Source organism: Lolium rigidum, chromosome 4 (assembly GCF_022539505.1).
Source record: "Lolium rigidum isolate FL_2022 chromosome 4, APGP_CSIRO_Lrig_0.1, whole genome shotgun sequence".
NCBI lineage: Eukaryota > Viridiplantae > Streptophyta > Magnoliopsida > Poales > Poaceae > Lolium > Lolium rigidum.
In genome coordinates, this window is record NC_061511.1 from 202255920 (window position 1) to 202277466 (window position 21547).

Here is a 21547-nt window from a genome sequence, read left to right on the forward strand (position 1 = left end):
TCCTAGGTCTAGATGCACCTATTATAAAAAATGTATTTTAAATTTATTTCAAAATATTTAAAATTTTCGAAATAGAATCCCGAGTGTGCACACATATTCTATGTTAGGTCACAAAAGTTTGTCAAAAAAAAATTGTGTGCACTATGTAAAAAAGACAAAAAAAAGTGTCGTTAAAAGCTATTTTGAAGCGCTGGATTTGGTGACCGGGTGTATACGTGAGCATGCATCCTTTACCGTTGGATTCGCTTTGAGATTAAGCGATCTCTGTTTGTGAACTCACGGCATTCCACAGTTGTAACGGAATCTGCTTTTCTTTATTTGTTGTCGTCTCTTCACCAGCTGATAGACCTGTCTCTCCTTATCAATCACTCTCTGTGCTCTCTCTTATCATTGAATCTCAGGGACTTGGAACACTAGATTTAGCTACAAATAACAAGTGGAGAACACAGTAGCAGCAGGCATCATGCGGGCCTTGTGTCAGGCCAGAAAACGTTCTACAAAATGCATGCGCGTGGAACCATTTTAATGAAGAGAGAATTTAAAAAATCCTGATTAGCAAGTTATACACTTATACTATTACATTGACCAGGACCGGATCGATCCAGAAACCAGAATTAATTAGCTTCGTCTTCTCTTGCCGGCTCGACCATGGACGCAGTAATTCCATGGACGCAGTCCTCCCCAAGCTAGACCGCCGCACCTCTGGCCGGCCAAGCCCGTGCACGTCGCGACCCCTGCGGTACGCGCTCCCACGAGCCCGACCCTGCGCCGCGTCCAGCCTCACAACTTCCTCATAGCTCCGCCGCCCGGCCAGCGGCAGCCGCACGAGGCTCTGCATTGTCCGCCGCTCAGCAACATCCGGCGTCCCCTCATGGCTTGGCCCTCTTCATCCTAGCTCGAGTAACCTCGGCCGAACTGTTGTAGACGCACTCTCACAGATTAAACCATCACAACTATCATATTAGAGAGATGATGGGTTACCAGGTAATTATTATGACATACTGCTCCCGTCTAGGTGCTGATCGACCTCCACCCGCACCAGCTCACGAACGGCTATCGCGAGCAGTTCTAGTCTTGCTGCTAGCTTCCTGGTGCCTGAATAACTGCCGGAGTCGAAGAGCTGGACAAGGCCCTCGAGGAGAAGCGCGTACAGGACCTTCTCTAGGGCGAGCTCTAGCTCGAGCGCGCATGAGCACGTCGGCGGCAAAGAGCAGCGCTGCTCACGACGGAGCTCACCGTCGGTTTGCGTCCACCAGAAGGTGGCGAAAACGTTCGCGCTCTGACAAGATGTACCATTATAGACAAAAGGATTGGATATCAATGGCCAGTACCGCAGTTCCAGTCTCTGCAATCATGATTCCTCCTCAAGCATGTCGATGAAACGTCTTCCATCTGACTTCTGAAAGACTGACTTATCAAAGTGCAGATCGTTGGTCGAGACCGCCTCAAATCTGGTCCAGAGTTCCTTCTTGAGTGTGGTTTCACCAGCGTGCCTTCCCTTCAGGTTAGTGCTTTCCAAGCCTTTCCAGGGAGTACCAAGCAAGGCCTTGCTATGCACCGCTGGAGTTTGGATGGGATTGTCATCTGGAAGATCAAGCCTTCCCTTCAGGTTATTGCTTTCCAAGCCTTTCCAGGGAGTACCACCAACCGCTGGAGTTTGGATGGGATTGGCATCTGAAAGTTCCTGTCTCCCCTTCATTTTACTGCTTTCCAGACCTTTCCAAGGAGTATCCTTTGCTTGAACTGGAATAGGCTTGTCATCTGTTGGACTGGGATCCATTAACACACAGGTCTTGAGGGGTGACAAAAACCAGTCAAGAGCCTCATCAGCTTCTCTCCTTCGGCGTATATCTCCAGCGGGTAGATTAAACCCATACATGTCTGGATACCTTGATGCCAGATCCTTTTCATCAGACAACATGTCATCAGAGGCTGCAGAAGGCTTGTTGTCACTCTCAGCTGCTCCAGCACTGAGAACACCGTCCTTGCTTGAGCCCTCTGATATTGGAGAGAACACATGTTGTTTGCCTCGCAATGCTGTCTTCAGGCATGGACTAGGCAGTGCTATCCCGCTCTTCTGAATTGAGAAGCTAAAAGGCGAAGACAGACCGTCTTCCGATGAGCCTTGCTTCGCTTTAATAAAATGAGGTGTCGCCGCAGTAGCCCTTGCTTCCTTTGCTTTCACACTTTGCTCCAGATCAGGACGATTGTCATCAGAAATGGTCAGCTTCCAAACAGGCAAATTGGGAAGATTCAGCTCATCCATGCTGGTAGCAGTCTTCAACTGCGTTTTGGACGATCTTGGGCACCTAGATGAGCCTGCTTTTGTCTTCGGCAATGGTGTCGAGAGAAATCACTTTATTGCTTGATGACTGAAGCTCACGGGCCGTTGGATCAACCAGAACCCGTAACTTACTAGGAAGACAGATAACTGAAGAATCCGACACTTCGTCAGTAACACTGCAGAGACGCGGGCGGCCGCCGCAGCCGTCGACGTCGATGTGTGGGTAGGTAGCTCCCCGGCGATGGAGACGAAGCGCTGGTAGGCCGGTGTTACATGCGGAGAAGAGAGGGTGGAGGGGGAGGAGGGCAAGAAACGGCGCCGCCGCCGTCATCACCGCGTCCTCTATTTGTATCACTCCGCCCAATCCATAGAATCTGATGAGCTATGCTGGGCTGCATCTTCAACAACGACGAAGACGTAAGTCTCTCGTCACCTTGATCTCTGGCTCCCACAATTCCATCCCAGTTTCACACATCGAGTGCTAGTGCTTGCTAGTTTGTTGGTGTATGGCAGTGCAGATAAGCTGTTCGATGCTATGCCTGTTGCAGTTTTCGTTCGTGAAATTCATGTGTGCACTAGTAGAAAAAAATTCTGGATTAACGACAGTAGGCGCCGGTATTAACAATTACATGTTTATTTTTTTTAAGTCTACAGTCAAAACACACAAGGTTCTACATATAGCAAAGCTCAGTCAGTGCTAATTATGTCCACAAACTAAAAAATCTCTGTCCGTAGCACTAGCATTTTCCCACTAATAACTTGTAATTTCTGTCGCCGCTACCTTTTTCCTCGATCGATGAGTGGGCTTTGGCAGTTTGTCTGTTCCAATCTACATTGACGCGAGGGTTAGAAATAGACCCAGCTGTATTCGCTGTATGTATAATGAAAATAGTCAGATGGTGTCCTCCAGTTACACGCCCACCTAAATTAATCTCATAGGCAACATGGACTGGGTTTATCCATGTGGACAACTCATCTCAAAGTGAAACGCAAGCTGGATGCATAGGAATATTGTCTCATATTAAACATTGTTATTTCTGAAACATCGGGGGTTACACTAATCAGTCTTCTTGCATCCATAGAGACCTGCAATGGATTGTGGTGTGCACGCCGATGGGGCGGCCTCCTAGGTTTATTTAAATTGGTCGATAACTAGCCTTTGGAACGTGGAAGAGGTACCCAACTGCATGAAAAAAATGGGGTAACTATGCTTTCTGTTCCCGAGTAAAAACAGTAGCTAACAAGTCAAGTAGGCTTCAGAGCATGCTTGCCCCAGGCAATAGAAGATTCAGCCTCCTGACCTCGAGTCAGTTGCTGCGTCGGTCCGCACTCTGATCAAGGAACAATTTGTACGTTTTGGTTTAATCAGAGCAGAAGGAGCAATGGGGTGTCAGTAGGCGATTTGCACAAAAATAACCCAAAAGTGGAAGAAAAGCACAGACTGACCCTCCGGCGAAACTATTTCACTCATCTAACCCTTTTGTGTGGCGTCCCTCTCATGGGCGCCACACATGGCAGTGTGGCGCCCCTCCTGCCGGCGCCACAAACCCAGCCGACGTGGCGCCATCGACGCTGAGCTGGTGCGCCCATCCGACGTGGCAGCATGTGTGGCGCCCCTCCCATCGGCGCCACACATGCCCTTACAATTGCCCAAAACATACTGTGAGACAATTCGTCTGGGACTTAGCCGTTTTGCGAGGCTCTATGTGTGGCGCCGATGCCACGGGCGCCACACTAGCATGTGTGGCGCCGATGCCACGGGCGCCACACATCCACTTAAGTGTGGCGCCCGCGCCCGCCCCCAGCCCGACCCTCTTCTTCTTCTCTGTTTCTTCTCCTCCCTCCCTCTCTCCCCCCAGGCGGCCGGCGGTTCCTCCTCCTCCCTCCCTCTCTCCCCAAGGCGGCCGACGGTTCCTCCTCCTCCCTCCCTCTCTCCCCCAACAAATCGGCCACAAATTCGTCGGATCCGACCGGCCAATCTCTTCCCCATCCATTCCTCAAGGTAATCCCCTTCGAATCCCTCAAATTCATCCACTAATTTCATAGATCTTGCTAGATTTGTACATGAACCCTAGACATGGAAACTAGATTTGAAATGTCTATGTGTAGGAATGTGTATGTGTAGAAATGTGTATGTGTAGGAACCCTAGATATGTAGGAACCCTAGATATGTAGGAACCCTAGATATGTAGGAACCCTAGATGTGTTGAATGAAATTTTACATGTATGTGTTGAAACCCTATGTATGTATGTGTTGAAATGTCTAATATTTGCCTAGCAAATGCATTCAAATTTGTTACATATGCCTATTATTTGTGATGGAATAACTCATATTTGAACCAAATATTTGTTGGAACCCTAGATATGAATGTATGTGTGTATGTATGGAACCTTTTGTATGTATGTGGTGAAAGGCAAAATTGGAGCTTAGCAAATGCATTCTATTGTCTTACATATGTCTATTATGTGCCTAGGAATGGTATGTCTTACGAAATTCATATGTGTGATGTATTTGGATATGAACTCTCATGTATGTGTGATGTATGTGTGATGTATTTGGATATGAACTCTCATGTATGTGTGATGTATGTGTGATGTATTTGGATATGAACTCTCATGTATAGTGGAATGACTCATAACATGGTTGTGTAAACATGTAGGATGGTGTGGCTTCGGATGAAGAGTACGACAGGGAGCACCGGGCTGTTCATATGACGGAGAGGGGAACGGATCTTCACCCTTTGAAGATTCGTTACCATGGCACGGTGGATATACCGTATGACGAGAGGTACACGGAGTTCATCCAGCCTACCGGTCTTATGCCGTTCATATCCCTTGTAAGCCGTGGGGGGCCGAACATGAACGCCGCGGCACTCACCGCTCTTGTCGACCGGTGGAGGCCGGAGACGCACACCTTCCACTTGAGGGCCGGCGAGATGGCCCCTACTCTCCAGGATGTTTCCATGATCCTTGGACTACCTATTCAGGGCGATCCACTGTGTATGAACACCGCTTCGATGGGTGGCGCGGACAGATGGAGGACCTTATTGGCAGGGCTCCTCCGGTGCCAGCAAATCCAAAGGAGAGAGTTCCCGCCGGCGCGTCTTTCTCTTGGATCAAGACTAACTTTGCACAATGCCCGGAAGGGGCCAACGAGGACACTCGGAGGACGTACGCCCGTGTGTACTTATGGTACATGATTTCGAAGACTCTCTTTCCTGACAGTGGGGGGAAGCTGGCCCATTGGTGTTGGCTGAAGGCGCTTACGGTGTTGGACAACCGGTGGAGTTGAGGAACAGCGGCACTTGCCTACCTCTACCGGCAGGTGATGACTTGTTCTATGTACTATTTCTCTATAGTACTGTGCTAGACAAAGTAGTAACCAAATGTCTTATGTACGCAGTTGGACGAAGCTTGTCGCAGGACTGGGAGCAGGACTGGAAGCGGCGGTATTGGTGGATGCTTGCTCCTACTTTCCGTATGGAGCTGGGACCGCATATCAGTTGGGCGGCCTAGGGTACTCAACGAGAGGTCATGGCCTCATTACCCGAACAACCCTGATCGGGAGCCCACTTGGGCATACCTTTGGGACGAGTGTCTCGGAGATGACAAGCGATCCAATGGTCATGTACGAGGCGATACACTCGCGGAGTTGGACACTCTTACCGCTGAGCAGGTAACCGATCACTCTTTTGCAATCCTAGTTTTCATTGATTGTACTAGCATGTTCTAAATTATGAAATATTTGTATGGTGCAGGTGGAATGGGAACCATATGGTTCGTACTACCGTATTGGCGCGGGGATGGCTGACCTCAACCACAAGTGCACGGAGGAGGCGCTGTTCTGGCGTATGCGCTGCCCACTCATATGCATGTGGCTTGTTGAACACCACCAGCCGCAGAGAGTGATGAGACAGTTTGGGTTGTATCAGGAGTGCCCACCTCAGTGGCAAGACACGGACAAGGCGCTTCATAGGTAAACTTCTAGAATCATGCGACGGAAGATTCTTGATAGAAGAGGTAGAATCTAACTTCTTGATTCTTGCAGGTTTTTAACACAAGTCCACCTGTGGCGCCCTTCACAGTGGCGCCACACTGCATTGTGTGGCGCCCGCGGAATTGGCGCCACACATGCCAACTTATATCCAGTATTGGGTCGAAAACATCTAGGGGCTCCGGAAGATAAGTCCTTAGCCGTTTTGGCGATGTTCTTTGTGTGGCGCCCGTGGCATCGGAGCCACACATGCTAGTGTGGCGCCCGTGGCATCGGCGCCACACATAGAGCCTCGCAAAACGGCTAAGTCCCAGACGAATTGTCTCACAGTATGTTTTGGGCAATTGTAAGGGCATGTGTGGCGCCGATGGGAGGGGCGCCACACATGCTGCCACGTCGGATGGGCGCACCAGCTCAGCGTCGATGGCGCCACGTCGGCTGGGTTTGTGGCGCCGGCATGTGTGGCGCCCATGAGAGGGGCGCCACACAAAAGGGTTAGATGAGTGAAATAGTTTCGCCGGAGGGCCAGTCTGTGCTTTTCTTCCACTTTTGGGTTATTTTTGTGCAAATCGCCGGTGTCAGCATATTCGATCTGGGAAGTATGTTTTGTGGCGTGGGACGAAATAGGCTTTGGAACAAGTGCTGTGGCGTGCTAGTTGGTGGTGTATGAACGTGCACATAACATGTTTGATGCTATGCCTGATTCAGTTTTTGTTAGTAAGTTCATATTGTGCACTAGAAACTTTTTTTCTGGCTTGACGGCATGCACTAAAAAAAGGCATATTCTTCAGCTTAGCAGCGATGCCCACAACAGTAGATTCTCCTTGGGCTTTGAGGATCTGTAAGCCCAGGGACCAAGATTACTTGTCGCTCCTCTATGTAGCTGCATATCAGTATTCTGTCGTTCCACGCTAGCCAGAGGCTAAGAAGTCAAGCCGTGAAGCAAACCGGCCACGAGCTGAACCCGCGCGCTGTTGATTGTTTTCGATGGAGATTGAGATTAATGGTGAGCGTGCAGATTGTTCGTGTAATACGAGTATTCACCAAATATGTTGGGGGCTTTTATCGCGTGCTGACGCTGATGGTGGAGAATCTGAGCTTTTATCGGCGTTCGCACATGTTGACGGATGCATGCTCCCGCTGTAAGCTGGAAAGAAAGCAGAAGTGAAACAGTTGAACTTGCTAGTTAGCTGGCTGTGTTGCTTTAGCAGCTGCATCAAAGAGAGATTTAGATCACGCCCTAAAGCTCAACTCCATTGAACCTTTACCCTACTCCACTTTTCACCACATGACCTCACACACATTTTGAGGAGATACACATGCATGACAAGAACACAACCAATAATTAACATATCTTCAAAGTCCTCCATGTTACAGAAGTGAAAAAAGATAGTAAATTGTGTGTAGCGTTAAAGAGTTAAAGTATATTAAAATTTTGAGATAAGAGAGAATCACTGGCAACGAGGTTGATATTTTTTTCTTTATTTGATTGATTCAATGGTATGCTCCAATTTTGCTATTCCTTCCGATCAGGAAGTAGTTCACTTGGAGAGCCTAGGGAAGGAGATTGCCTGCTGGAAAAAAAACGTTTCGTACTAATTCCTACTACATACTCCATGTTCTACCTATATCAAAGATCATTAGTGGTAACTCTGTCCACTAATCTATGTGCATAGCACAACTATTTTCCACTAATTTGTAAGGAAGGGGTGGCGCCGGTAGTGCGACCTGTGGCACGAGATCGGCCGAGGCAAGGGTGGCACCCGGACGGCTGGGGCTAGGGCGGAGGGCCATGGCTCGCGCGTGTGAATTGGTTTCCATAGGGAAGATGTGTAGGAAAGGGGAAAAAAAAAACAGGGAAACCCCCACTAACGGAAGGGCCAACGTGTACATGGTTTTTTTTGCGTTAACAACTTTTGAGTATTTTTCTGTGAGGACTCGTGCCGTTACTTAAACGCTTTTTGAATATAAACTTTTTGAGTATCTCCTAGAGATGCTCTTAGAAAGTTAAAGAGTTTTAGAATTTTGAAATTAGAGGGAATCAGACGTTATTATTTTTGTCTTTATTTGCATGGATGGAATGGGATGCTCCATTTTGTATTATAGTTCACATGGAGAGTGCCCATATGGAAGGGCCAGAAAAAAACGTTCCGTACTTACTCCTACTTCATAGTGTTCTACCTATAGCAAAGATCATTAGTGCTAGCTAGCTGTGTCCAGTAATCTCTGTACATATCACAGCTATTTTTTGACTAATGTGTAATTTCTGGATAAGCCCATATTGCATTCGTTGTATGTAAAATAAAAACAGTCAGGTCATGTACTTCTGTTAGAGCAATTCCAATAGTATAGTCAACTGTTGGCTATAACAAAATGTCATATCATTTGTAGTCATCATATAGCTAACATGTATAATACAGTTGGCTATAAGAATGTAGTACTTTACTAATATATGGCCCACCTTTTACTCTCACAAAGTGCCTAGGAGCACGTGTAAGAGCTGGCTATTGCATAGTAGCTCACCTCCCTTCTCTCTCATCTTCTCTCTCCTCCAACTCATCTAAAATATATTATTTAATGTCTTATAGTTAGCTGACTGGACTCTATTGTACTTGCTCTTAGAGAATTAAAATAGTGTTGTTTTGCTTAGGTGGATGAGAGAGAAGTGGAGAGAGAAGAGAGATAGGCTCTTATGCAAGAGCCAGCTCTTGCACGTGTTCCAAGACACTTTGTGAGTACGTGTGGTGGGACTTTTACACATAAAGTTATCAATCCTTAAAGCCAACTATTGTACAAGTTAGCTATAAGCTGACTATAGCTGGCCTTATAGCCAGCACCCGGCTGCACTATTAGAATTGCTCTTATACAACTCATCTCAAAGTGAACTGCAAGCTGGATGCATATGAATGCGGACCATCTCATATTAACATCCCTGTTTCCGAAACATTGGGGTTACACTAATACTCCACATTGACCGATCTGTGCCCACCGGCTGGGGTGTCTTTCTAGTATTAAGGGAGGGTGTCAGGCCTTCTAGATTTAATTAAAATGGTCAGTAGTAGCCTTTGGACGATGGGCCAGGCACCCAACGGCAGGAAAAAAATAGAGTAATATACACTTTGCCCGAGTAGTAGCGTTCGTGTTTTCATTTGTTCACACTGTAATCAAGTAGGCTTCAGAGCATGCTTGTCCCCGGCAGAGATTCAGCCTCTTGTCCTCATGTCAGTTACTCTGATCTAGGATCAATTAGTGCTTTGTTTAACCAGAGCCAGCTGGCCATTTCGTAAAAGTAACCCAGCGCACATCATGGTGCCACTGGAGTGGATTCCCCTTATTTATCCACCTGTCTTGGTCTTCTGCTAAACCCACATCTACCATTAGCACCAACACAACACCCCCATATCACTCACGGCAAGAAAGGAGAGTCATGGAGGCGACGGTGGTGAGCATGGGCAAGGCCGTGCTTGATGGTGCGCTGGGCTACGCCAATTCCAAGGCGGCGGAGGAGATCGCGCTGCAGCTTGGCGTTGAGCGCGACGTCGACTTTATCACTGACGAGCTGCAGATGATGCAGTCATTCCTAGTGATGGCTGATGGGGACAATGGCCAGAACAAGGTATTCATGACCTGGGTGAGGCAGATCGGTGACCTGGCCTACAAAGTGGAGGACAGCCTCATGGATTTTGGCCTCCACTCGGAGAAGAAACCGTTCTGGGGATGCATCCCCCGCAGCTTGTCTGACCGACGCCGAATTGCCAAGGAAGTGAAGGAGTTGAGAGCCAAGGTGGAGGACGTGAGCAACAGGAACCTGCGCTATCGTCTCGTCAAGGACCAAAAGGATAGCTCTGGCTCCAAGGCTACCCTGGCCGAGAAAGATGCAACCATTGCTAGGGCAGAAATGCTTCGCATCAACGAAGCAGCATTTAATACCCTCGAACAGGACAAAGCAGAGGTGGACCTCCACCAACTGATCACCAGCGAGGAGGAGGATCTTAGGGTGATCGCCCTGTGGGGAACAAGCGGTGATCATGGGAAGACGTCCGCCATCCAGGAGGTTTATGATGATCCAGAGGTATTAAAAAAGTTTGGATTCTGTGCTTGGGTTAGGTTGAGATATCCTTTCAATCCACGGGAGTTCCTGCGGAGCTTGGTGAGGCAATTCTATGAAAATTCCTATGATGAGGTTGGAAAGCAAGAAAGCAAAACAAGTGTCGGGGCTAACATTTTTGCAAAGATGAAGAAGATGAATCAAGGTGATTTAGTCAGTGTGTTCAATGCACAGTTGTGTAGCAATAGCTATCTGATTGTGATAAATGACCTATCCACAATAGAAGAGTGGCATTGCATCAAAAAGTACTTTCCCAACAACAAGAAACAAAGTAGAATCATTGTTTCAACGCAGAATGTTGAAATTGCAAGCTTGTGCACCGAGAAACCGTACCAAGTGTCGGAGCTCAGGCAGTTGTCATGTGATCAAACTATTTATCTTTTCCACAAGAAGGTAAATCTTTCTTACTGGTATATCTTCTGTTATATACATTTGTTTCGTTTGCTATATAGATGATATATTTTTCTTTTCATTTCACATATAATTGCAGAATACAGTGGAGAACAGCATGACCAGTGCTAGAACGGTGATGTTTGCTACCAATGAAGGGCTTACCGACATGGAAGAGAAACTGAAGGTTGGACTCCTCCAGCTGATCGAAATTAATTTCTTCAAATACATATTGGTGAATTATATGGGCTTCTATAATTGTTCAAAGTGTGTTCTTTTTATCCACACACAGATGCACACTAAACGAAACCTGAACTTTACCTAGTAATTTGATATGCAAACAAATTGAATTAGTGGAAATTTTTAAGACAAATTACGTGAACTACTACGTGTTTATATTTTAGATGCTACTCATGATTAGCAATCTCTTGCAATGACAAGCAAGATGACATACTACTCTTACTTCCGATAAGCTTTACTTGGTGTGCTTATAAAATCTCAGTTAAGGTAATTAGTTAAATCTGGTGCAAAGAGATATTGCTTCTTGTCTTCTAAATTTAGTCATTTTGGATATTAACAGTCTACTAAATATAGCTTTCGCCATTAGCTTAATCAGGATATATTTTAAAATCCAAAAAATCTATCAGTCAAAGTAATTTTGGATAAAAAAAATCACGGAAATGCACTTTTGATCTCATATGCATATGCTCCTGCCACCGGAATCCATGTTTTATAATGTAAAAAAGTCAAAATAAAAATTTCACGCCTACATATCAATATTTCATTTGTGCACGACCAAGGCTTGTGGAAAAACGAATTTTCCCGTGTCCTATGTAAAAAGATGAAAAAAAATCTCTCATGAATAGTTGCTTTTTAGCGCCAATATTTTCTTTTTTACATATGCCACAAAAAAACTAGTTTTTCGTGAAACAACTTTGTGAGCATATAGAAAATCAAGATTTACATGTGTCATTTTTTTCAAATTTTATTGACATTTCAAAATGCGTTTAAACGCATTTCAAGAATCAGGAGCATATGCTCCTGGTGCAGAAACGTGTTGTCCAAAATCACTCGTATATATGATTTTCAGGTATCCAATCGAAATTTCATGAATACATTAATAGTCAAAATTTCAAAAGGTTGACACTATCCTTCTCTAAAACAATAATTTGTTGTGCGGAAGTAGTATTTAACAAAAAATCAAAATTGATGGAAAATGAAATTTAGACATTTTAACTTTCCGAGACATGCCTTCTGTCAAAGCATATCCTAATTGAAAAAGACATGGTAGCTAAAATTTAGTTGGGGCTAAAAATTAATTAGAAAGATTGTTAGGTACTTACGAAACAGATAATTTGGCGATCATATTGTCATGAGCATCAAGGGTCCAACTTTAAAATTTCCTAGACAATTGAATATCATATTAAAAATGCTGAAAAATGATTGCTAACAGTAATTTACCAGTGTGTGGCTATATGAATGGATAATGCTTATCACAGTAGTACTGACGCACTTAAAACATTATGACTGAAACATAAGGCAAACACATGCGTAATCAACTTCATTGACATCAAAGCTGTGGTACCTGTTTCTCTATTAGTGTTTTTCTTTTCAAACCTAAATGTTATCATAGAGAATTAGAGATAGACAAACAATTCTAGTTATCTTCGTAATTATTTATCAGTGAGAAAGGAATTAAGAAGTATCTCACAGAGTATTCAGCAACAATGTAGAAGGTGAGCAAGCATAATTACCAGCCCCAAAATGACCAATCTAGGAAGACAAAATATCCAGAGTCCTGTCAGCTCCGCAGTACCGGAACACGGGTGACATGAAGTGTGTGTACTTCCTGTGGTAGAGGTGCGTACTCAAACAGAAATTATAGAGTATTTGAATTCACCAGAAAATCGGAGACCTTCATCAGCGCCTATATGGAGAAGAACATCGAGCCTATGCTACTCGAAGTCTCGAAGGCCTCCCATTGAGAAGCCACCAAGGCCAATTCACCGGCCAAGGAAGCACTCATGGCAGATGAGCACTACCGCCTCCATCCGCATCTCACATGTAACTCACCGCTGTCACCTCCTCAACAAGGGCACAAAATAAATTCAACCCTTGCTTTTGATAATTCATGTACTTCCAAGAATGATTTATGAATAACCAAGCATTACTCCTGCACAAATACACATAGAAGAAGTCGTCAAGTTCTGTTCCCAATAAAAAATGGAAATGCAGTTATAAGCTCGTGACTGAGCAATTAACTGCATGGTCATTGACATACACATACATAAGCAATCCCAATATCCTAGTACTGTGAAGGCTTGTTGAACAATATCACAAAACATATCATTGCTACAGCTATATCCCATATACCTGAAGTCTCCCACGGTCATACCAAAATATGTGAAACTGTATTCTATGTACCATACTGAATCTTCTGAAACAAGAAGCCAATAAAAAATATTTGTGCTAGGTAAGTTAATCTGCAAATAAAATGGGAATTTACAAAACTGAAGTATATTCAGATAATAGTCAAGAGTAAATATCTCACACATCTATATAGGTAGAAGGGGGAAGGAATCTGTAAAGTATCATATATATGCTCCTAAATCAAAGTGTACACCTGCTTAGTTAAACATCTGGCTGGGTTCAAACTACAAACTACTCTGACACAAATAGCTGCAAATAAAGTACCAGATGCCATAATTAATGGAAGAATCCACACTAATTTCACCAGCCATCATAGGCAGTAGAAATCAAGAACAAACATAAAGGTCTAGGAGGTGGCTTGCAAGAGCACGGAGCTGACCAAGGGAGAGAGGAAATAGGAGGGGGTCACAGGGAGATGGAGAAGGGAGGCTGGCTTGGTTTCTCTCACCTGAGATTTGGTCGTTGTTCACCTCTCGCACAATTTACAGAAGATGGAGGAGCGGTGCGGCAGGTCTTACCGGTTGTCCTCGCGGATTGGGGGGGCGGGGGGACGTCGTCTGCCAGGTGGTGGTGGATATGATGCTTCTGGATCTGGCGCCGTCAGCAGGGAGGGAGGCAAGGGCACTGCTCGGCTGCCAGCCAGTTCCGACAGCGAGGGGCGCAATGTCGTCTCCCGTGTCCGCGCTCCAGTATGTGGAGCCCTCAAAGAAAGAAGGAGCGACCCTCCCCACGCCGGAATACTCGATCATACGCCCGCCGTTGGAGTCGCAAAAGACGTTCTTCCGTGACTCTGTATGCTGCCTCGCTCGTCACGGCGCTAGCTCGGCCGCGTCGCAGTAGACTGCAGCGCCGGCTGCCTACACCATCCAGCCCCGCCGGTAGTCTCCAAAGAAGGGTTGCGAGCCACGGAAAAAAAAGGCGAGGACGGGCGGTGGAGTCAATGCAACCACCAATATCAAACCGACCATCAAGGTGCCCCCACCTGGCATCCATCATACATTTGCGCCTCATGGCCTCTTGTTTTTTTTTTTTTTTGAGAAACACAGTACAAACGCAGACGCTCACATACACGCGCATACACTCACCCCTATGAACGCACACACGCACACCCCTACCCCTATGATCACCTCCGGAAGACTGAGTCGGCGGATTGGATCTTGAAATTGACGAAGTCACCACAGGCGCCTCGCTGTCGACGGGAACGTCGCCTCCCACTGAATGAATATTCCGCCTTTATGAGACACACAGATGTCAAACCTGGCGTTTGAACTCTGGTGAGCTGGGGTTACAACCACCCTCGTAATCACCCAACCTCAGGTTGGTTCTCGCCTCAGAGCACTCATTATAGGCAGACCCACACGGGAATGGGTGCACGGGCCAAACGCTCAGGAGCCAGAGATTACAACAACATTAATCTGTTTAGATTACAATCGCTGGCACGAGACGCACACACAATCGTTTCACGCATGATGCGCACAGTTAGGAAGCCCAGGCAAGGGCAGGGGGATACTAGGTCCGCCCTGCGTCCTTGGGTTAAAGTAAAATGATTCGATAGTTCATCCTAAAAAAGAACCGGTTCAAGTAAAAGTATGAACTTTTGCAACAGTTCAAGGTTGTTTTTTTTTGATAAAGAACAGTTCAAGGTTGTAAAGTGGACCTTTTTCTACATATGTGTAGAGTACAAGCACAAAAGTTCTCATATATAGAAATGCTCTTTGTTCAGGCTGTGCATGCACCCATGCCCACAAGCGAAATACAGCAGGAAGATGAAAGACAAAAGACCACAAGTGAAGACAAAGTATTTAAACCAAGTGCTACAAAGAAGTTTGATCGCAGCAGGACACTGGATCTGGTTGATGGAGTGCTTACTGGGCGAGAAACAGAGAAATCTGGTGTTATCAAATTAATTGGTAAACCGGACAACAACCAAAATTGTAAGGTGATCTCAGTTTGGGGAATGGGTGGGCTGGGAAAAACCACTCTTGTCCGAAGCGTGTACCGAAGCCAAGAGCTTGCTGTCTGGAAACATGCATGGGTCACCGCACTGCGTCCTTTTAACCCCGAAAAACTCCTTAGAGATTTGGCTTTGCAGCTTGAGAAAAGTATTCAAGAAGATGCTCGTGGAGCGACATCAACCAGAGTGCCAAATAAGAACACTTTTGTTGCTGAACAGCAGAAAAAGAATAGGATACCACTGATGAATAGTAAAGAGTTGAAGGTGGAGTTAGCTCGGCTACTGAAAACACAAAACTGTCTTGTCGTTCTTGATGATATATCATCCACTTCTGAATGGGATTTGGTCAAAGGTTGTTTGAATAATGCTGGAATGATCATAATCACCACAAGAGGAAAAAATATTGCCCAACATTGTTCAAGAGATTACAGGAACATGTTCAGTCTCGAAGGTCTTACAGATAATGATGCACTTGACCTCTTCACAAAGAAGGTACTTTTATAACTTCCTTTCTTATTTTTCATATGATTTTTTGTCCACTTAATATTATATTAAATATGCTTTACATTTTTTCTCAATTAAAATATTAAAAATTTGAAAGTCATGTCTTCTTGGAAGAAATTATTGTTTAAGCCTCTTGTATATACATAAATACTGCATCTTGGAAAATGTCCAAACCATTCCAAATAGAGGAAAGAGTTCTTTTGTACTTAGAGTGTTAAGAATTTTGAGGTCTTGAATCTTACAACTATCTGGATATATAATAATTAACCATAGGAGACAACTCCTGCCGCCTTGGAGATCATACCCAAGCTTACTTTATTGCATTTTGAATAAAATCAAAATTAAACCTAAAAAAAGGGGCTAAATATGCGAATATAGGGTGGTGCACTCGGGTGCACCATACCCTGATATTCAAAACATTCGAATAACCCTATTTAAATGTGTCAATTTTTTTGAAATAATTTATGCACCTACATGTCACCATGCTACTTACTCCTTTCAATTTTCAAGGAAAAATTCGAATTTATGTGACCTACACAAAAAAGAGAAGATGGATTTTCGCTATATTGTGAATAGTACGTGTCTACTACTATATTGTGAACATTACATCTTATTATTTTTGTGTAGGCTACATAACTTAATATTTTAGTTCCTGATTTGACATACGCATGTCTGCATATATTTCCTAACCATTTAATTTACGACACATTTTTTTTAGCAAATTTCCGACGTGTTTCCAATATAGGGTGTGTGCGCACCTGAGAGCCAAAAGTGGGCGTTAGCTAAATATGCTACTCCGTATTATAATTTTTTCAACCCCCCCCCCCTCCGCACCTGCGCGGCGGCAGCTCTTCTAGCTCACCCCTTCCTCGACCTCCCTTCCCACTGCCGCCGCCCGCGGCATTGCCTGGCAAAGATCGTGTGGTGCGGAAAATAGGGCGCGGTGGCGGTGTTTCGTTGAGGCGTGGCGTTCCAGCGGCGGCTCTTCTAGCTCTTCCCTTCCTGCTGCCGCCCACTTCGTGCTTGGTGCGGATAGCGGCGGCCAAGCGCGTGGCGTTCCGGCGGCTGCAGGCGGCGCGAGGTGCTGGCGTTGTGCAAGCCGGCCCGATCTAGGACCATATGGCGGGCTCGAACGGGCCGCGACCTGCTGATCGCTTCTTCATCTCGTTGATCGATGGCACCCAATCGATACTGGGCTATGCCTGCAACATGAGGAAGTTGGGGACGCCGTTCCCAGGCATGGTGATGGTGGTGGCCGGCTAGTTGTGTCTGATGTCTACTTCCCCCTCCTTTTCCTGTAGACAGTGTTGGGCCTCCAAGAGCAGAGGTTTGTAGAACAGCAGCAAGTTTTCCCTTAAGTGGATCACCCAAGGTTTATCGAACTCGGGGAGGAAGAGGTCAAAGATATCCCTCTCATGCAACCCTGCAACCACAAAGCAAGAAGTCTCTTGTGTCCCCGTTGACCGCCAAAACCCACCGGCGGGCAGCGGCCTTGTCAACACCGTAGAGCCGGGGGAGCCTAGAGCTGCGGCTGGCTGAGACCCCTCCGAGCGACGGCCCGCAATGCTCTTCCGGTCACACGCGGCGTTGCGAAGTGCAGGGCGTGCCACCCGACCTATACCTGGTCGGGAAGGTGATGAGATTGCCTCGCTTAGTTTCCTGCGGGGCATACATGTAAACGTTAAATACGAGCCTCGATCGGCTCTCGAGGTTATCTCGTGAATCGGCTCAAAGAGCCGATTCACCCATGATCCGTACGGGGTGTACGAATACTTGGTGGTCCTGCTTGATCAAGATGAAGCTAATGAGATCTACGACGATTTAGGGTTTTCACCACATAATCGGATCATCCTACTCCAGGTTGGGCCGGATGGCCACGCACGGTGCTCGTAAGCCGATCCTAAACAAGGCCGGAAAACCAACATGAAGTTGATCCTAGGAACATCCCGTTTAGGACTTGCGAACGCCACCCTACGTGCCACGGGATCCTCCCCCTTTGTAAGGCCAAACTATTGCGAGATATTAAACTAATCCTTGTAGAACAAGGAGCAATCGTAACGGATCAGATCTACTAAATAATGATCAAGCGGGTGCCGCCCCCACACCTGGGATAGGCGTGAGGACGGCTAGATATGCAAGGGTTGCACTACGTAAGCATGCTTAAACGAAGAACAATGCTAACCCTAACACATCTAATGATAACTACGTTGCTCGCCATCAAAAGCGCTTCGGTACGAGCAACGCATGAACAACGTGGGGCTTGTGCTGCCTAGATCGCAAGATGCGATCTAGGCGACATGTCGCTACCGATAGAAACCCTCGAGACGAAGGAGTTGGCGATGCGCCGAGATTGGTTTGTTTTTGGGGTTGAACGTGAGTTGTTGTTTATTCCATAAACCCTAGGTACATATTTATAGTCCGGGGGACTTTCTAATGTGGGCGTGCACTAAACCGTGCACGAGACAAACCCTAACTTTTAAACTAACATACAATCTACCATAAAGATACACGGGCAATTCAGCCCAATCCCTTCGTGTCGGGCCGCTTCGAGGATTCCTCCACATGTAATCTTCCAAGCCCGGCCCACCTCTCGGATTCGTCTAAAATATGGTGATAACACATGCCCCCCTGGTTTTGGAAATAACATTTCCAAAATCATTATGCTTTTCCTTCGAAGGGTCATGTCGTGGCAGAAGCGAGTACGTTGCAATATCCGTCATCATTATGCCCTGTCTTCTCAGCTTCTCCGCAAAATTCGATAGCCACGGCGTCATCTCCTCGGGAACTTATACATTAAATCCTCACCGGGCTTCTCGTTATTTAAGCTGTGCCGATTGATTAGCTTTCTTCATCTCCTTCCTCTGTTCCAACCATCGGCACCCCAAAAAACCCTTACGCGCACCATGTCTTCTTCCTCCTCTCGCCTCGTCGGGACTTTCCTTTGAATCCTCTTCCCCCGAACCGATGCCGGCCACCGAGCCCACAAGAGGCCCATGCGGCCAACATCCGCCGCGCCATTGAGGCCGGGGAGGAGTCAGACCATGACTTCTCCATCTGGTCCGAGGACGACCAGTCCTCGACGGACGGGGAGAGCGACCTCCGTTTCCTCGCCGGCGGGGAATCGGAGGAGGAGAGCGACGACGATCGCTTCTCCTGGGACGACTTCACCTCCTCCGAGGGGGTGGTGGAGGAAGAAGAGGAGGAGGAGGACAATGACGACGACTCCCTCGAGGGCTACCCACCAGCAAAGCGCCTTCGCATGTGGTGGGACGACGACAGCAGCGATGATGAAGACGGGGACGAAGCCCCCGTGGAAGGCTACGGGAGTAGCGACGAAGAGCCCATCGGCAGCAGTGCCGATGAGAGCTCGGAGGATGATGATGAGGACAATGCCGGCCCGTAGATAGGACCTCTGTCATAGGGTCAGTAGTGGTAGATGGGGCAAGGTATCCCCTCGTATTTCCTTTTGAGAGCAATTCAGTTCTTTATGTAAGAAATCCCGCTTATCAATGAAGAATTGTTCCCCACTTTGATTTTGCCGATTTCTTCTGAGTTTGATTGAGCCGATTTGCCTCTTTGCCAATGTGTGATGAGCCGATAACAACGCATCGGACTTTTAACGAGCAATCTACCAGAGCTCGTTGCCCCCGAGTCTCGGCCAACGCAAAACGGAGACGAGGATACGCGCATGAATTGTGTAGACACTGGGCCCGATCGTGTGTGGGGAAATTCCTTATGTAGCGTCAGCCGATTTGAACACAAATCGGCCTCTCTGAGCGGAAAGCCTTCAAGGTGAGCTGCCCCCCGAGTTCTTACTCGAGGCGAGAATGTGCCACAGCCGATCCTCTTTCTTCCTCTGACAGCCGATAATCTTCCGTTCCAGCTGTACTAACCCCACAGATTGGATAATCCTCACACAACCAGAGTCGATGGCTACGCATCGGTCGTTTCTTGATTCCGAAGTCGATGTCTGCTTGCATCGGCCGTGCCTTGAAAATTTTCACTTTTCGAATTTTTTTTTTTTTACGGCCGACCTGTGCATCGGCCCCCATATCTCAATACCCGTCAACAAAAGATGAGATGCTTCTGTTGTATACCCTCATATTTCCATATACCTGGGCGCCCCCCCGAGCCGATTCTGTCAAGAAAATTGATGGTATCGGCTCTGTTGGATAACATGTTGAACCCAGGCAGAGAGGTAGGTGAGGACAATTTTGGCCGATTGCTGGGAATCGGCCTCCACGTTGCTTGTTCGTTGAAGGTTTTGTAAGTTCCCTTCGTAAATTTTTCGGGGCCGATCACAAGGATCAGCCTCTCCTGGTTTGCCCATTGGTTTGATCTTGCTACTTTGTCAGGCTGGATGAAACCAACCCAACCTCTAACTTGATGCGCCTGCTGTCGTCCACCTTGTGTGCTCCGTAGAGTCGTGGAGCGCTACGCTCTGTCGGCAAGACGAGTACCATGTTTGTGCCAGCCGATGTCTCATCATCGGCTTTCCTCTGTTTAGGGCGCCACTCCATTTTCCGTGGACGACCCTCTTCATCCAGGGTTCGCTGAACCTTTGCAGCCGGATCGGGCCGTGCCTTTCTTAGCGTATGCGGGTACAACCTTTCGGCTTCCTCCGAGCCGCGCAATCGCTGAACCCCGCGCTTCGGGAACGGCTGAGTCCGTCGGGGCACCACCTTGGCCGGTGGTACCTGTCTTCTTCCACTTCTCCCTCGTCTTCCGAATCTTCAAGATCTGCCCAACGAGGTGACTCGGCGCATTTGCTTTGTGGTGGGAGAGGCCCTAAGCGCTCGAACACGGACACGTTGGCTGCCTCCTTCTTTTTCGATTGCATTCAGGCAATTGCCGATTGTGGGCAATCGGCTCATTCCTGAATCCCAGCGGTGTCGAAGAAGGGGCGGTCCCAATGCTCGGCGTTGTCGTCTTGCTCCCTTGATGCTTCCGTGGCATAGCGCTCATGCTCCTCCTCATCGTGATCCTGCCGACGATATCTTCTGGCTTCTCTAGCCAAACGATCTTCTCTGTAATAGGGTCGCCGGCGTTGACCATACTGATTAACATATTTGTTGAGGAGGTGATCAGAGAGGGGTCGCTGATATCTTATATTCTTCACCTCTCCCTCTGTGACATAGCGCTTGCCATCATGACGGAGCCGATCGCATGGAGCGGCCTCATCCGTATCCTTGCCGTGAGAGCGAGCTGCCCTCATCTCCATCTTTGCCGGAGTGGTTTCCGGGCCCTACCATGTTGATGCTGAACGAGGGGCACTGGCCGGCAACCTTCGGGGTAGGTGATTCCTACCATGTTAACGGCGGGGAAGGGTTGGGTGTCGACCTTCATGGCGTGCGATTGAAAATTAGCCGCCCCTTCTCTATCGCCGCTTGGATGTGCCGACGCCACACCCGGCGGTCGTTGGTGGCATGGGAAAGCGAGTTGTGGAATTTGCGGTACGGCTTTCCGTTTAGCTCTTTCGCCGTGGGGAACTTGAGACCTTCGGGAACCGTCAACTGTTTCTCCTTGAGCAGGAGGTCGAAGATTTGTTCGGTCTTGGTCACGTCAAAATCAAATCCCCTGGGCGGCCCCGGCGGCTTTACCCATTTGCGAGGCCACGGGGGTTCCTCCCCGAGTCCACTCAGCCATCGCTATCTCTTGGCCTCCCGCAGGCACTTCATCCTCCTCCGTATCGACCATGACTACTGCACGTTTGAACTTGTCTTGGTACAGGTCGGGGTGGCGCTGTTCATATGCCGATAGTTTCTGAACCATGTGCGCCAGTGAGGGATAATCTGCTTGGGAGGCCATGTCCTTGAGCTGTGTTGCAAGGCCTGCTACTGCCAACTCGATCGCTTCCTTTTCGGTTATACGAACCGAATAACA

The 21547-nt window shown here is 47.2% G+C and overlaps 1 protein-coding gene, 2 long non-coding RNA genes and 1 pseudogene across 3 annotated transcripts; 1 reads left to right on the plus strand and 3 right to left on the minus strand.

The window, feature by feature from the left end:
- Positions 1-522: 522 nt before the first annotated feature.
- Positions 523-1267, minus strand: LOC124649124. Its single transcript, XR_006986541.1, has 2 exons — positions 982-1267; positions 523-915 (listed from the first exon to the last, which is right to left on the minus strand). It is a non-coding gene; the product is annotated as an uncharacterized LOC124649124 (long non-coding RNA).
- A 30-nt stretch (positions 1268-1297) lies between these two features.
- On the minus strand, positions 1298-2347 carry LOC124649125 (the record flags this gene model as incomplete). Its single annotated transcript, XM_047188795.1, has 1 exon — positions 1298-2347. A coding segment is annotated over one exon (996 nt), but the record flags the coding sequence as incomplete, so codon positions are not given.
- A 7358-nt stretch (positions 2348-9705) lies between these two features.
- The window catches only part of LOC124648050, a 42883-nt pseudogene continuing 31041 nt past the window's right edge, over positions 9706-21547 (plus strand).
- Positions 12505-13753, minus strand: LOC124706862. Its single transcript, XR_007004608.1, has 2 exons — positions 13655-13753; positions 12505-12949 (listed from the first exon to the last, which is right to left on the minus strand). It is a non-coding gene; the product is annotated as an uncharacterized LOC124706862 (long non-coding RNA).